General features: G+C 43.5%; 1 protein-coding gene across 4 annotated transcripts in view; it reads right to left on the bottom strand.

The window, feature by feature from the left end:
* Window positions 1-6,924, bottom strand: part of SSR1 (signal sequence receptor subunit 1) — a 47,326-nt gene extending 40,402 nt beyond the window's left edge. For all 4 annotated transcript variants that reach the window (XM_035295005.3, XM_008994006.5, XM_002746247.6 and 1 more), the window contains exons 1-2: window positions 6,767-6,924; window positions 3,781-3,893 (exon numbers count right to left, since the gene is read on the bottom strand). In XM_035295005.3, coding sequence (XP_035150896.2) covers window positions 3,781-3,893; window positions 6,767-6,845 — 192 coding nt within the window. In that variant the 5' untranslated portion in view covers window positions 6,846-6,924. The remainder of the gene's footprint in view (window positions 1-3,780; window positions 3,894-6,766) is intronic.
* Window positions 6,925-17,503: the final 10,579 nt, after the last annotated feature.

Here is a 17,503-nt window from a genome sequence, read left to right as displayed (position 1 = left end):
GGAGGTTGCGCCATTCACTCCAGCCTGGGGGACAGAGTGAGACTCTGTCTCAAAAAAAAAAAGTTAGCTAGTGTTATTACTACTACAGCTCTTGTTTTAATAAACATAAAAACAAAAACCTCTATCATTTCTATGGGGAGGACAAAAAACCTTTCATTGCAACCCACAGTTTTGGAGAGTAAAGAATAATCAGCAGGGTAGAAAAGCCCAAGGTGACTTAAAAAAAAAGGTTTGCCTTCAAAAATTCTCAACGAATAAGCTGCATCTAAATCAGCTGTTGATATCTTAGATCTTATGAAAAACCCCCCTTTCCTTCGCTTGACTCCAGGACACGGGCCCAGTACAAAGGATCCTTCCACACCTCCCAAAATTCCTTGATGCCTTGGTAGCTGAGTATAAGGTGACAAATCTTGGGAACAGCAGCAGTAAGTGAACCTTCTAGCTCATTCAGTTCTTGAGGTGCTTCTGTAGCAGCCTTGGCTATGAGGGACCATCTTTCTTAGATAGTCTACACACAAGCTTACCCCTGCTAGAATGGACTAGTCCAATGGAAGGTAATACTTTTCCTGCCTTCCTATTTCAATCTACCTTAATTATTTTCTGATTTGAGATAAGTAACAAAGCAGAAGGTACTAACACTTTTGTACTAATTGGCCAGGGTAGAAAGTGGACAATCAGAGTTGTTCTTTTCCTCTAATGTTTCTTAAGGCAGGAGAAATGATTATGGTATGGAAAAGTTCTGGCCAACGACATAAGGCTATCAAGGATCTAACAGTTCCCTTCTCTACCCCTCTACCCTTTTCTTACTTACTTAATTTTTTTTAGAGACAGGGTCTGATTGTATCACCCAGGCTGGAGTGCAGTGGCACAATCATAGCTCACTGTAACCTTGAACTCCTGGGCTTAAGTGATCTTCCTGCCTCCAGTAGTTAGGATTACAGGGACAGCTAATTTTTTAGTAGAGATGATGTCATGCTATTTTGGCCAGGAGGTCTCATACTCCTTGGGCTCAAGTGATCCTCCTGCCCTGGCCTCTCAAAGAGCTGGGATTACAGGCGTGCCTCGTGGCATTCAGCATCTCTCTTCCACCCTCTTCCTCCACAGTAAGTACATTCCAGTGCCAAAGAGCCCAAGTAATTTCATAAAATTGGTTATAACGATACAATCCCTCACTAAATTTCAGTACATGCACAAATTTCAGTGCCCCAAATACCATCTTTAATCCTAAATTCCTAGATGAATTCCCTTCCAACTATCACTCTAAGTTATCTTACCACAAGTGGTCAACTATTGATTAACAACAATGCAGCAGAAATGCATTAATCTAGTTAAGCTGGTGACTTAATGCAGACTGGGTTGAAGATATGGAGTCTTAACACAAACCCTAAAAGTATGTGTCTACACACATATGAAAGGCTTGACTCATAGGTAATCAGAAAGGAGTTCCTAAAGAGGGGGAAATTAGGAGAGTACACAAATTACTAGAGACCTCCTATCCAGATAAAACAGTATGTGTAGAAGTATAAAAGTAAATCAAAAACACCAATATAATAGCAACAGATTAGCTTAGTTGGAAGACATACTCCATAAAAATGAAGATAAGTCAAAAAGAAGCAGGAATCTACACATAAGGCTAAATATTTTGACACTGAAATAAGAAAATAGGGCCAGATAGGCCGGGTGCGGTGACTCATGCCTATAATCCCAGCACTTTGGGAGGCCGAGGTGGTTGGATCACGAGGTCATCCTGGTCAACGTGGCGAAACCCCGTCTCTACTAAAAATACAAAAATTAGCTGGGCATGGTGGCGCGTGCCTGTAATCCCAGCTACTCAGGAGGCTGAGGCAAAAGAATTGCCTGAACCCAGGAGGTGGAGGTTGCGGTGAGCCGAGATCACACCATTGCACTCCAGCCTGGGTAACAAGAGCGAAATTCTGTCTCAAAAAAAAAAAGAAAAGAAAATAGGTCCAGGTACAGTGGCTCAAGCCTATAATCCCAGCACTTTGGGAGGCCAAGGTGGGCAGATCACAAGTTCAGGAGATCAAGACCATCCTGGCTAATACAGGGAAACCTCGTCTCTACTAAAAAGACAAAAAATTAGCTGGGCATGGTGGCACACGCCTGTAATGCCAGCCACTCGGGAGGCTGAGGCAGGAGAATCACCTGAACCCAAGAGGCAGAGTTTGCAGTGAGCCAAGATCTCACCACTATACTCCATCCTGGGCAACAGAGAGAGATTCCATCTCAAAAAAAAAAAAAAAGAAAATAGAAATCCAGTGGTTTAATTTTGAAGGAAATGACAAAATCTGGAATCATAAAAGGTTCTAGGTTCAAGTATGACATAAAAAGAAAAAAACTGTGTAGGATGGTTACAGTCATATCAGAGAGGAAAATAAAATTAGCTAGATGCTTATTCACTACCATGAGAGAGAAAAAAAAGAAAAAACAAATTAGCTAGATGCATTAGATACATGCTGCAATAATCCCAATTCCAGCCCAACATTCTTACTGTTGTATTATAATTACACAGTAAACATTTCAGAGCTGAACAACTTTTAAGAGATAACCCCCTTACTCTTCACAGAATATATTTTACATACTGTTTGTTGTCTGCTTCTCACCCCCTGCCATTAAAACATATATACCTGCCCCAAAAAGTCTAAAAGAGCAGAGAAAATATCTGGTTTGTAGATCCAGCACCAAGAACCCTGCCTGGTACATCATAAGGACTCAGAAATAAAAGCAAGCAAGCAAAAAAGAAACTGAGACTCACAGAAATAAGTCAAAAGGCTAAGTAACAGGTACCCCAAATCTATGAACCCATGGTCCAGAGCTATTTCTATATTGTTACTCTTCTAGACCTATGTCACCATGATCTTAAATTATTAACTATTTCACATCTCCTCCAATACTTATGCTCTATTCTCAATGACTGGTGCCTATTCTCCCAACTTCAATACATTCTGATCACATTAAAAAACCTCTAAAAGCTGGGATTTTAAATTTTTGTATAAGGATAAACTCTAGGCCAGGTGTGGTGGCTCATGGCCATAATCCCAGTGCTTTGGGAGGTTGAGACATGAGAATCATCACTTGAGCCCAGAAGTTCAAGACCAGTCTGGGAAACATAGCAAGACCCTGTCTCTGCAAAAAAAAAAAATTACAAAAAATTAGCTAGGCTTGTTGGGGGGTGACTGTAGTCCTAGCTACTAGGAGGCTAAGACAGGAGGATCACTTGAGCCCAGGAGTTCAAGGCTGTAGTGAGCTATGCTCATGCCACTGAACGCCAGCCTGGGCAAAAGAGCTCTGTCTGCGTCTCTCTGTCTCTAAAAATAAAGAATTAAGGCTAAATTCTAGGTGTGCTATTGATAGGGTTTCACTGTATCCCCAGCCAAATCTCGTCTTGAATTGTAGTTCTCATAATCCCCACATAGTGGAAGGAACCTGGAGGGAAGTAAATGAATCATGGGGACAGTTACCTCCATGCTGTTCTCATGATAGTGAGTTCTCACAAGATCTGATGGTTTTTATAAGGGGCTTTCCCTACCCTTTGCTCTACCCTTCTCCTTGCTCTTGCCATGTGAAGAAGAAAGTGCTTGCTGCCCCTTCTGCCATGATGGTAAGTTTCCTGAGGCCTCCCTAGACAAGCTGAACTGTGAATCAATTAAACCTCTTTGCTTTATAAATTATCCAGGCTTAGGTATGTCTTTATTAGCAGCACGAGAACAGATTAATATATTACATACATTTTACACATATTAAATAGTATATAATACTAACCAAATCTGTGGGTTCATCTTCTTCTACCTCAGCTTCATCATCTTCATCCTCAATTATGGAATCTTCCACTGTTTCTTCATCCTCTGTAAGATCTTGTGCCACTGCTAATGAGCCTAATGATAAGATACAGAACAAGCAGTTAACCTTTATTCTGGAATACTCATTTTTTTTTTTTTTTTTACTATGAGGTATAGGCAAAAAATAAATAAATAAAAAGAAAAACCTTCCCTTGGACTAAGAAAATCTCCCAGTTCACCTGAAGGATGCCAATTACAATGCATCTAAGAATATTTATATTATCTTATTTTACCAGTAGTCTTAACAACTACATGTCAATTTCTTTTTAAGACAGGGTCTTGCTCTGATGCCTAGGTGGGAGTAGTTGTGCAGTCATAGCTTGCTGCAGTCTCGAACTACTGGGCCCCAGTGATCCTTCCACCTCAGCTTCCTGGGTAGCTAGGACTATAGGCATGAACCACTGCTCCTTGCCTGCATGTTATTTTCAATAGAAAATGTGATTTCAAAAAGTATCCAACAGATGGAAAAATGAACTGCACAAACTAAAGATGCCTTGAAGCACAAAGAACTTCAAGCAATTTTGTTAAGCAAATCACGGAAAATAAATTTTTTGCAAAGGTAAGAAACTTCTCAGTGTAATCCCTGTCATTAACAGTATAAAGCAAACGAAACCACCTCTATGTTTAAAAGAAAATAGCATTCTTGGCCATAGGTGGCTCACACTCGTAATCTCAGCACCTTGGGAGGCCCAGGTGGGCAGATCACGAGATCAGGAGTGTGAGACCAGCCTGGACAACATAGTGAAATCCCGTCTTTCCTAAAAATACAAAAAAAATTAGCCGGGCATGGTGGTGTGCGCCTGTAGTCCCAGCTACTCAGGAGGCTGATGCAGGAGAATTGCTTGAATCCGGAGGGCAGAGGTTTCAGTGAACTGAGATCCTGCCACTGCATTTCAGCTTAGATGACAGAGCAAGACTTTGTCTCTAAAAAAAAGCATCTAAGTTCTATGCAGGAAACACTGTTACCAGAGGTGACTACAGCTGAAACTCTTAGAACCTGATAGCCTGTAAGTCCAAGGAACAAATATCTGTATCATATCCACGGTAAAAATTAGCTTGTACGAAAAACATTGCTTAGTAAAAACTGTATTGGTAGCTTCAGGGTTGAGAGCAAAGAAAGAATCCAATTATTTTTGCAAAGGCTTCAAACGTGTTTTAAGATACTTTATATTTCTCACACTTAATGTAACAAAATATACTTATAATGCCAAAAATAAATAAATAAATCATCGTTTTATAGGCAACAGTACTCTAAATAAATCACATTAAATCTATTTCAGGCCAGATTCTAAAAATAATTTCCAAGTTCTAGTGTCTTCCAACATCTCTCAGAAAAAATGATGATGTGGCAATTCTGTGGAGAAAAACTGTGTAAAGGAAAGTATGTTTTTTACCCAGGAGAAACAGTATACATTAAGGACCATATTTTCTGTCTTTCTCATGTCTTTTGAGTTTTCACTGGCTAAGATTATTGAAAAATATTAAAGAACACTGAACCATGCATTATGAACTGAAAAATAGATTTCACTCCCTGCTGAACAAAGACTAAAACAGTGCATTCACAACTTACAAGTCCTTTTCAAAAACCAGTTTAAAAAAAAAAAAAAAATCCATGTCTGACATAGTAATTTAAAGTCGTTATTAAATTTGAGCACTCTGGAATATAAAGGCCTTTCACCGTACATTTTATGGATATTAAACAATTTTATTATTTTAATGTTAACCAATAACGATTTTGTCCCTATGAAGTTAACAATCTTCATTCAACTGGAAAAACTGAATAAACATTTTCTTAAAAGTAAAACCATTGCTCACAAAAAATATTTTCAAGATATCAATTCCGTTTAGATAATGAATTGATGCTTCTTAAAAGTCTTTACAACTTGAAAATAGTTTTGTCAAGTTTTCTTTTAAAAAGCTTAAAGAGAACCAGCAAACGACGCCTAAACTAAAAGAATCTCGTGGCTCTCGCTTAAACTTAAACAATGAAAAGGGAATGCTAGTGATTGTTTAATGACTAATTACTTCACTTTACAAATTAGAAAGTCGAAGTTCAGGACAAAACCCGGGCAGGAAGTCAAGTTGCCACATTTTTATGTTCTGCTAAGTTATTTTTACACTGGGTTAACTGTTGGAAAGTGTAAATCTAGGCTACATTTTTTTCAGCACAATACGATGCTTCCACAAACAAAAAACGGTTCCATGAAAAGAAAAGGAGAGAAAGAAGGCAGAAGGGAGACATCCCGCAGGGATTCTTCAGTCCGCTTGGCAGCAGGGGCGGATAACGGCGGTGACCGTGGGGGGAGTTTTCTGAAATCAATCCTCCTAGTAACACATACGGGTCAAGTAGGGATTGAAAGAGGCAGATGATCATTGAAAATAGACACTCTGATGGCTTAGATGTGTGGAAAACAAGGGTTTAAGCAAATGAATGAAGGCAAACTCCCGCCGTGGAAGCTAAAGACACGTCAGCCCTGAGCGCGAGGGGTTGGGGGTGGAGCAGAGCCAGAGGCGGCCAAAAGAAACAGCCCGGCTGCTGCGCTGTCGGAGCGCAGCGATGTCCAGCGCCCCCTCGCCTCCTCCCGCAGCCAAGGACCCTCCAGCTCTGGCCGCTTCTGCAGGCGTGGGTCCAGGACCAGAGGAGCAAGCCCAGTCCTTGGCCGGCCACGAAGCAAGGTCGCCCGGGCATGGCCCCACGCTCCGTTTGCAAGGGGCAGGCAGCAGCGGGGTCTCCAGCGCGCGGGGCGGCCCCTGCTGCTACGAGCCTAGGCGTGGGGAGGAAGCGGAGAGAGACCAGCGGGGTGAACGCGGACCCCAGGACCCGAGCGGCCACCGCCTCCAACTTCAAACTTGCCGTCTCTGGCATCTTGTTCCTGGCCCTCCCCTTACGCACACTCCCCTAACCTCACCTCTGGGGCCGCCTCGGAGCAAGACAGTGGCTGGGAACACGAGCAAGAGAAGCAGCAGCAAGTGGGGGAGGAGTCTCATGGTGCTGCCAGTTCAGTATCCTCGCTCCGTCCGCGAGGGCTCTCGGCAGCTCCGGCGGTAATGGCGTTACTCTTCATCCGGGCTCCGGGCGGCGAGGGGCGGGACACGTACCACGCACCGGCTGTCGCCACGCCTCTTCCCTGCCTGACTGGGGAACGCCGCCGACGTGGCTGCTCAGCGCCGAGAGGTGGGAAGAGCCGGCCGCCCGGAAGTCACGTGGCCGGTTGCCTGCTCCTCCAGGGCTCCCGCGATAGTCCGCCTCTCGCTGCAGCAGGACGTCGGCCGCCAGGGGTTTGCGGTTCGCTCCGCCCGGCCCTTTACTCCCAATTAATTAGCGTCGTCGGTGGTTACTTTATTTGAATGACGATCCACTTCATAACGGCGATATAAGGAACATAAGCGGTCTTTATGCGGCATTTAAAAGCGAAAATTTTTTTTGGTGGAGAGGACATTGTTCAAAGGGAAAACCATGAAAATATACAGTGGAAAATCTTTGTCCCCTGTCTGCCCACACCCTCCCCCACGGTTTAAGTAATGACATTTCTTAAATTCTTTTTTTATTTTGAGACGGAGTCTTGCTCTGTCACCCAGGCTGGAGTGCAGTGGCGCGATCTCGGCTCACTTCAACCTCTGCTTCTCGGTTTCAAGCGATTCTCCACTCCAATGATAATGTCATCAAACGATTACTAATGGATTTTACTTGGGACTTGAATTTTACACAACCAGCTACTATTAGTGCATCAGGAAAAATAAAGTGTCCCTACGCTAGATATTACTGATGGGATGAATTTAGGGAAAAGAAGAACATGTAAACAAAAACAGAAGACCTGTGTGACTGTTCACTTAGTATAAAAAACAGTAGCTGTGATCAGGGAAGGGGCTTGCCCTGACCGGTGTGCTCACCAATTCTGCATCACTGTGACCCACATGCTCCTCATCATAAGCAGCTTTTCCTTGGTACCCACCCAGAGCTCTCTGTCCTAATTGGTTCCAATCCTTAATGTATGGAATTATGAATTCCATCTACTAATTTATTTAAGTCCTTCCAAATCTTTCCCCATGTTCTCTCACTTTCATGTCTGCACCAATCTCTTTTTTTTGAGACCGAGTCTTGCTCTGTTGACAGGCTGGAGTGCAGTGGCACAATCTCGGCTCACTGCAACCTCCGCCTCCTGGGTTCAAGCTATTCTTCCTCCTCAGCCTCCTGATTTGCTAGGACCGCAGGTGCGTGCCACCACACTCGGGTAATTTTTGTATTTTTAGTAGAGACGGGTTTCACCATGTTGGCTAGGATGGTCTCAATCTCTTGACCTCGTGATTCGCCCACCTTGGCTTCCCAAAGTGCTGGGATTAGAGGCGTGAGCCACTGTGCCCGGCCTGCAGCAATCTCTTTAAAGGGATTTATTTTCAGGGAATATTCCACATCCTGGTGACTCTCTTTCATAGGGCTCAGACAAATCCATAGTGGATTCTCCACATTTGTAATTTCATTCCCTTAGAATGTGGGAAAGCAGAGCATTCCTTCTCTTTGATCACTTAAGATTTCCTTCCACATCATAAACAAATGGGTTTGTTAAGCACTGGTGTTTGTTCTTTTATACTCTCCCAAGTAACTGCTTGGCCAAGAAAGTCTCTCATATCCTTTATTTTGTATTATTTTATGTTTTCGAGGTGGAGTCCTGCTCTGTCACCCAGGCTGGGAGTGCAGTGGCACGATCTCAGCTCACTGCAACCTCCACCTCCCGAGTTCAAGCAGTTCTCCTGACTAAGTCTCCCGAGTAGCTGGGATCACAGGTGCCAGACACCATGCCTGGCTAATTTTTATATTTCCAGTAGAGAGGGGGTTTCACCATGTTGGTCAGACTGGTCTGGAACTCCTGATCTCAAGTGACCCACCCGCCTCGGCCTCCCAAAGTTCTGGGATTACAGGTGTGAGCCACTGCCCTCGGGTCATTTAAATCTTTGCTCAACTGTCACCTTCTCAGTGAGGCTTACTGTGACCTCTGCTTTAAAATTCCAACCCTCCTGCACCCACATTCTCCATTCCCTCCAGTCTCCTCTTGTTCATAAGCACTGGTTACTTCCCTCACAATATAGTTCAGCCTATCTCCTGTCTGTCACCATCACCTGTGAACATCTTGTAGCCAGGGAGTTTGTGTCTTAATAATATAGAAGGGTGCCTGACACCCAGCGTGAACTCAGTATTTGTCAAATCAATGAAGGTGTAGTATTGTTACAAGTCACATCTTTCCTCCATAAATTTGAACCCATTTGATTGTAAACCTAATAAGAAATGAAAAAACATTGAACAAAAAACCCCCAAAGTTATGTTTATTATATATAAGCAAAAGTTTAAGCATTCTTTCATGTAGCAAGGGCAAAAAAAAAAAAAATAGCTTTTTTTGTACTATACCTCCAAGGAAAAAAAATTCCTTTATGATCCTTATGAAAAGGGACACTATAGGAAAAGAAACAAGAATTAAGGATGACTTTAAAGGGAGTGATAGCTCTCCAGCCCACCTCCTCACAGGTAGGCCTCTAGTCCTTGCCCAGCACATACTTCATAGAAAAGAACAGATGAAGTCATAATTACCTGATCACTAACCACAAAACTCCCCACTTACCTGCATTCTTATGTTCAGGCTCTGCTGCTGTTTTTGTTTTTGTTTTTGTTTTTTTTTGAGATAGGGTCTGGCTCTGTCTCCTAGGCTGGAGTGCAGTGAAACAATCATAGCTCATTGTAACCTTTAACTCCTGGGCCCAAGTGATCCTCCTGCCTCAGCCTCCCAAGTAGCTAAGACTACAGGCATATACCATGCCCAGCTATGTTTTCTTTTTGTCGAAACGGGGTCTCACTATGTTGTCCAGGCTGGTCTCCAACTCCTGGCCTCAAGCGAATCTCCCACCTTGGCCCCCCAAAGTGCTAGGATTACACGTGTGAGCCACCAGTCCTTTCAGTTACAATAAAAGGATATTTACAGGCCTATGAAAGGCCAACCACCGCTTGTGGCTTAGAACCCATCTCCTGCTCAAGGACACGTAATTCTGAAAATAGTCCCCTCTTTTCTCCCTCACAATACGTTTCTAATTCTCTAATTCATTGTTTGAACATCAACACATAACTATATTATAACATTCTCTGTCTTAAAAAACCAAACTCTCTACTGGCCTTGGTTCCCCTTCAGCAACAGTCTCATTTCTCTGCTCTTTGGCACAGTAAAGCATCAGTATCTCACCCCTCCATTTTCTTCTCAGCTTATTACAGCTGTGCTCTTATTTTTAACACTTCACTAGAACGTGCTAGGTCTAATGGCCCTCATGAGCCATTCCTCCTCTCATTCTTGAGCACTCGTTTCTCTGGGCTGAACGACAACCATACGCTTCTGGTTTTCCTTCCACCTCAGCAACCCCTCCTTCTTCTTTGCTTAGCACCTAAATACAGGCCTGCTAGAATGGGCACACTGTCTACTCCCTGTGTCTATGGGTTCTGCATTTTTGGATTCAACCAACCACAGATCAAAAATATTGGAAAATAAATAAGTAAAAATAACAACAATAAAAAATACAGATTAAAAATATAGTATAACCATTTACATAGCATTCATGCTCGGTTAGGTATTATAAGTAATCCAGAAATGATTTAAAGCATATGGAAGGGTATGTGTAGGTTATGTGCAAATAGTATGTCATTTTAAGGAACATGAGCACTCGCAGATTTGGGTATATATTGAGGGTCTTGGAACCAGTCCCCTTGGATACCGAGGGATAACTGTACTGCATAAGGCTGGGAAACTCACCTGCTTATATTCTGTAAGAGGGCTTGGCCAGGCGTGGTGGCTCAAGCCTGTAACCCCAGCACTTTGGGAGGCTGAGGCAGGTGGATCACGCAAGAGATCGAGACCATCCTGGTCAACACGGTGAAACCCCATCTCTACTAAAAATGCAAAAAAATTAGCTGGGCACGGTGGCGTGTGCCTGTAATCCCAGCTACTCAGGAGGCTGAGTCAGGAGAATTGCCTGAACCCAGGAGGCGGAGGTTGCGGTAAGCCGAGGTTGCACCATTGCACTCCAGCCTGGGTAACAAGAGCGAAACTCCGTCTCAAAAAAAAAAAAAAAAAAAAAAAAAGAGGGCTTAGAGGACATTCCATTATACAAAGCAATGAGAAATGCACTGGTGAGAGGGGCTGAGAAGACCATTGGTCAGCTGTGCTCCAGAGGTCTGGCCTCAGGGCAAGAGATGCTGTTATGGAACTGCACTGGTAGCAATGGGAGTGAGGAAGGGAATGGAGGCCAGATGGCATCACCTAATAGGCAGCAACAATGTGGGCACACTGCTCACAATGAGCTGCAGGGTCAGACTAGGTGAAAGGGGCTGGGGAATGGGCAAGGGAAGTAACCTGCAGAGAACTACAGTAATAGTCAATAAAAAACCTTCCTAGATGCAAGATAGATGGGCACCCAACAAGAGCATTGCCAAATTTATGCAATTAAAGAAATCAAGAGGCCGAGTGCGGTGGCTCATGCCTGTAATCCCAGCACTTTGGGAGGCCAAGGAGGGCGGATCATGAGGTCAGGATATTGAGACCATCCTGGCCAACATGGTGAAACTCCATCTCTACTAAAAATGAAAAAATTAGCTGGATATGTTGGCAGGTGCCTGTAGTCCCAGCTACCCAGGAGGCTGAGGCAGGAGAATTGCTTGAACCCAGGAGGTGGAGGTTGTAGTGAGCCAAGATTGTGCCACTGCACTCCAGCCTGGTGACAGAGTGCATCTCAAAAAAAAAAAAAAAAAAAAAGATAAAAACAGAGAAGAGAGGCATTTCAGATGAGGATGAGGGAGATATCTGAATTGGACCTTAAAGGGTCCAAATGTTTTAAACATGAGGAACTGGATGGTGGGGGTGAAGAAAGGAGGACATTTAGGGGGCAAGGAAAGTGCATTCCCAAAAAAGGAAACAATATGGGGAAAGGCACGGACATTTGGGCCCAGAGCATGGAAGGCAATGAACAGAGAGTATGGAGTAAGGATTTGAAAACCTGTCCATAAAATAGAGTAAATTATGACATATATCCCCCTTGAAATATACAGCCTTTAAAAATCAGAGTTATGAAGATTGGAGATACAGGAAAGTAGTTATCAGAAACATTGTGAGTTCAGATGACCTACTTAGGATACTGTATGAAAGTGCCTTGTAAATTGCAAATAACAATCTTTTGGAAGGGATGATGGGAGTGAAAAGAGAGGAACCATGATCACTTTAGAAAAGAAAAGGGTTGCAGGAAGGGTTTTTTTAAAGGCTGGGGTAGGGTTCAAAGAAGAGTTATAAAGTAAGGTGTGAGAAGATAAAAATGATTGACAGAGCAATGCCTCAAGGAGATTCAATGGGTCAGAGTCAAGAGGACAAGAGACCAAACAGACCACAGAAAAAAAGAGGAATGTGGGTAAGTCCACAGAGGGGAGAGGAAACGCACCCCTATGAAATCTCCTGTGGTGAGAGCCAGAGCTTTACTCTGAAGGCAGAAGCTGTGGCTATTTCCAACTTTCACTTCTCTCCTCCGTCCCCCTACTACGAAAACAGAATGACACTCTTAGCCATGAGCTCCCTCAACTTACCATGCCACTGCTCGTGTTTGCCTGGAACATGCCTGTTCTGATTTCCTATCTTCCAGCCTCAGAGGAAGAGGTCACCATTCTTAGGCTGTGCTGTGCAGCCCTTTTTTCTCCTCTGACACCTTGCTTCATCAATGATCCCTGCTCTCTCCTTGATCTTCAGTCTCTTCCCTGATCACTGGAGCCTTCTCAGCATATATGTAACTGCTTATTAAATAGCTCCACTCAGATGCTTCGCAGCTACCTCAAACTCAGGGTATCTCTCCCTACAAACCAGCTGTCCCTCTTTGTCTTCTCTACATCATTCATCCAGAGCTCTGCTAGGCTTCTCAGACCCTTCTCTCTCCACTCACACAGCTAACTAATAACTCCATCCTTTCCATTTTACCTTTGAAATCACTCAGCATCCACATCTTCCTCTTTATTTAACAGCCACTATTTTAGTTACTAGTCTGTTTTTCTTGCCTATAGAACTGGTTACTCCTGATTCTAGCTTTATCCACCACCAACCTACCCTTTCTATCACCATTAGGGCAATCTTTCAAAAATGCACACCCCGACCACGTCACTACTCTACTTAAAATCTTTCAGAGCCTCTTGTCAGAATAAAGTTCAAATTAATTAATTTCTCTTACTTTTTTTTTTTAGACAAGGTCTAACAAGAAAAACAAAACAAACAAACAAAAAGACAAGGTCTCACTCTATTGCCCAGACTGCAGCAGAGCGCAATTCCCACTCACTGCAGCCTTCCCAGCCCTGACTTCCTGGTCTCAAGTGATCCTCCTGCTTTAGCCTCCTGAGTAGCTACATAGCATGCACCAACATACCGAGCGAATTTAAAAACATTTTTTGTAGAGATGAGGGGCTCACTATGTCACCCAGGCTGATCTCAGACTCCTGGGTTCAAGTGATCCTCCTGCCTCAGCTTCCCAAAGTGTTGGAATTATAAGTGTGACCGCTGTGCCCGGCCAAGTTCAAATTTCTTAGCACAGCACAGACTTCTCATGATCATCATCCTCTCTGACCCTCTGAAGAGCTTGAGTGTTGGACACTAACTGTACTTCAGGGAATGTAAGCAGCATCTCAGGCTTTCATGCTCTGAGTGTGCTCTTGTTTTCCTGTTGTGTCTTGGATAACTTGTCAGCTGTGAAGATCTGGCTCAGGTGCCATCATTTCTGTAAACCCCTCCCCGAGGTTTTCTCATATAGTCCAGGGCCATTTCCTCTCATTGCTACATCTTACTCTGTTCTAGAATACTCTACTTATTTATCACCTCCTTGGGATTGTCCCTTCATTTTTCTTTGTATCCTTGGCATCTGACACAGAGCCTGTCACAGTGTTTATTGCAAGTCATTAAATGTTTATTGAAAGAAAGACTGGCTTAAACTCTGCATCCTTGAGCCACACACCAAGGCAGGCACATTCATTCTGAGATAACCTCTAGGTAAAACCCCACAGGTGTTTCATAATACACACATTGCATACAACACTCATGCACACAGTCCTGCTCGTAGACAACGTGTTGGTGCTTCCTTTCTACCTGTTTCATCACATTTGTGTGCAGATGTCCATGGCTGCATTAGCCATCCTTCTCCTATCATATTTTAATTTTCCCCAGAAGATCCCATGAAACTAATAATAGTATCTCTTTTTAAAATATGAATAACTTCCAAAGCTTTCAATGCTTCACTTTCCCTTTTTTTGACGGAGTTTTGCTTTTGTCACCCAGGCTGGAGTGCAATGGCGCAATCTTGGCTCACTGCAACCTCCGCCTCCCAGGTTCAAGCAATTCTCCTGCCTTAGTCTCCCGAGTAGCTGGAACCACAGGTGCATACCATCACACCTGGATAATTTTTGTATTTTTTTTTTTAGTAGAGACAGGGCTTCAAGATGTTGGCCAGGCTGGTCTCGAACTCCTGACCTCAAGTGATTTGCCTGCCTTGGCCTTTCAAGGTGTGGGATTACAGGCGTGAGGCACCGTGCCCAGCCTTAAGGCATATTTTGATCAATAGCTATACCTCCAGTCTAGTTCTGGGATTTATCAAAAGGATAATATGTATGTTATATACGTTTATTTTACTGGTGCGTCTCACAAAATCATTTATCTCTGCTCCTTTGTTTAAATTCAGAACTAAATCCTCAAAACTATGTTAAAGTAGAAATGATAAGGGTTAGGTCTTAAGAGACTAGTCTTTCCTTTCATCCAGGTTTTTCTGTTTGTTTGTTTTGAAACAGGGTTTCTCACTCTGTTGTCTAGGCTAGTGTGTAGAGGTGTGATCATAGCTAACTGTGGCCTCCTCCTGGGCTCAGGCCATCCTCCTGCCTTAGCAACTCCCTATTCATGCCCCCTAATCCCCACCACACTTCCCTCCCCTGCCACTCAGTAAGCTGGGACAAGTGCTTGCCAGCATGCCTGGCTAATGTTTTTGAGCTTCAGTAGAGATAAGGTCTTCCTATGTTGTCCAGGCTCTTTTACCTGGGTTTTAATTCCAAAGGATTTCAGAGTTGGTGTCTTTTAAAATTTGGTTGTTATTATGAAGAGTCTGCCTGCCTGGACAGAAAAAGGATGTCCTGCGGGGGAAATAAAAAGTTGAAGTGAAATCCATGACTATTTTATGTGTCATTAAAGGCCTGATGCCAGGTGCGGTGGCTCAAGCCTGTAATCCCAGCACTTTGGGAGGCCGAGGCGGGTGGATCACGAGGTCAAGAGATCGAGACCATCCTGGTCAACAAGGTGAAACCCCGTCTCTACTAAAAATACAAAAATTAGCTGGGCATGGTGGTGTGCGCCTGTAGTCCCAGCTACTTGGGAGGCTGAGGCAGGAGAATTGCCTGAACCCAGGAGGCAGAGGTTGCGGTGAGCTGAGATCACACCCATTGCACTTGAGCCTGGGTAACAAGAGCGAAACTCCGTCTCAAAAAAAAATAAAGGCCTGATAATATGGGAGTGGTGTTCTGTGAGAATATTTGAAAAAAAAGTCACTGTATTCTTCCGTTTATGTTAAATAGAATATATTTGATTATTCACAGGAAGAAATTAGAAGAAAATTAATCATATTTTTGGAATGTAAGACTTCACCATTAATACAGATTTTAATATATTATCTGCATGAATTGATTTGGCTAGCATACGTAGTAATGACTCTTCCTGGAGAGGTTAACAAAAATGGTTACTGAAGAATCTTCAGGCTTGTTTAATCTAAATCATTTCTATTTTCTTTAAAAAGATCTGGCATCTAAATAGGAAAGGAAAAATGTTTCATAAGTTTTGAGGAAAGACTAACATTCAATGACAGAACTCCTAAACAGCCAATTTTTGATTACATATGGAAAAGGGGTACAAAGTCAGCACACAGACAGATGAATTTCACAGATAACACCAGCACTGTATTTTGTTTGCTTGTTTGTTTTGAGATGGAGTCTCACTCTGTTACCCAGACTGGAGTACAGTGGCTCACTGCAACCTCTGCCACCCAGGTTCAAGTGATTCTCCTACCTCTGCCTCCCAATAGCTGGGATTACAGGTGCTCGCCACCATGCCTAGCTAATTTTTTTTTTTTGAGACGGAGTTTCGCTCTTGTTACCCAGGCTGGAGTGCAATGGCGCGATCTTGGCTCACTGCAACTTCCGCCTCCTGGATTCAGGCAATTCTCCTGCCTCAGCCTCCCGACTAGCTGGGATTACAGGCACGCGCCACCATGCCCAGCTAATTTTTTGTATTTTTAGTAGAGACGGGGTTTCACCATGTTGACCGGGATGGTCTCGATCTCTTGACCTCGTGATCCACCCACCTCAGCATCCCAAAGTGCTGGGATTACAGGCGTGAGCCACCACGCCTGGCCGCTAATTTTTATATTTTTGGTAGAGACAAGGTTTCACTATGATGGCCAGGCTGGTCTCAAACTCCTGACCTCAAGTGATCCACCCACCTCTGCCTCCCAAAGTGCTGGGATTGTATTTTTGATAGAGATGGGGTTTTGCCATGTTGCCCAGGTTAGTCTCCAACTCCTGACCTTAAGTGATCTGCCTGCCTCGGCCTCCCGAAGTGCTGATATTACAGGCGTGAGCATCATGGCTGGCCTCCAACACTACATTTTTGTTCGTTTCAACCTTTTTCCCGCTAAGGAACATCATGAGGAACAAGATGGATCGAGTTTCATCTTCCTTAGTTTGGTTGGCAACTGACAGAATGTAGAAAAAGTAATAGAAGCAAGAATCTGAATAATCCAAAAGTGATTTACCAGCATGGCATAGTTAAGAAGTGATAGTATTAAGGCTACCTTCTTAATTTGACTATGAGAAAAGCTGGGTCTCAATGGCAGCATATAGAGGCATGTCCTATTGAGTGTCTCCTCGTCCACAAAGCTATGTTACAAATAGGCCACGGCATTTATGAACATATCCATGGCCTAAAATGGGACAGAGGCGGCAGCAGCTGTGTCTGCTGTTTGGGATCACTCCAGCAGGTGTAGCATTGGTCCTGGGCCCAAGTCTAACCTTCATTCTTATTCAATACCTTTTATGAGATAGGCACCTGAGGATATCAAAATGAATATGAGACAATTTCTGAAGTCAAAGAGTTCTAGTCAAGTGAAAGGACATGAAAACAGAACTGTAATGCTGTGTCATAGGTGCTATTCTGTCAAAGAGTACAGCGTGGGCACATGGGAGGAAGCAAGTCAGTCCAATCTGGGAGCCAGGGCAGGAAAAGCTTCAGATAGGAGGCAGAGCTTGAGCTGACAGACATTGGTGAGGTGGGAACTGAGTAAATGAGAGAAGAGGCGTCGGGGAAGAACATACCAAGTAGGAGAAGCTGCATGGGCAATAGCAGGAAGGCACAGAAATAACACACCATGCATAGAGAGGTAGGGAGTAGAACAGTGGTTATTACTGGCTGAGAAGGGTAGTGAGAGGAGAACAGGGAGAAGTTGGTGAATGGATACAAAACTACAGCTAGATAGGAGGAGTAAGTCCCAGTGTTCTATAGCACTGCAGGATGACCATAGTTAACAATAATTTATTGGATATTTTCAAATAGCTAGAGGAG

Source organism: Callithrix jacchus, chromosome 4 (genome assembly GCF_049354715.1).
Source record: "Callithrix jacchus isolate 240 chromosome 4, calJac240_pri, whole genome shotgun sequence".
NCBI classification, from domain to species: Eukaryota; Metazoa; Chordata; class Mammalia; order Primates; family Cebidae; genus Callithrix; species Callithrix jacchus.
This window is presented reverse-complemented; position numbering and strand designations above follow the sequence as displayed.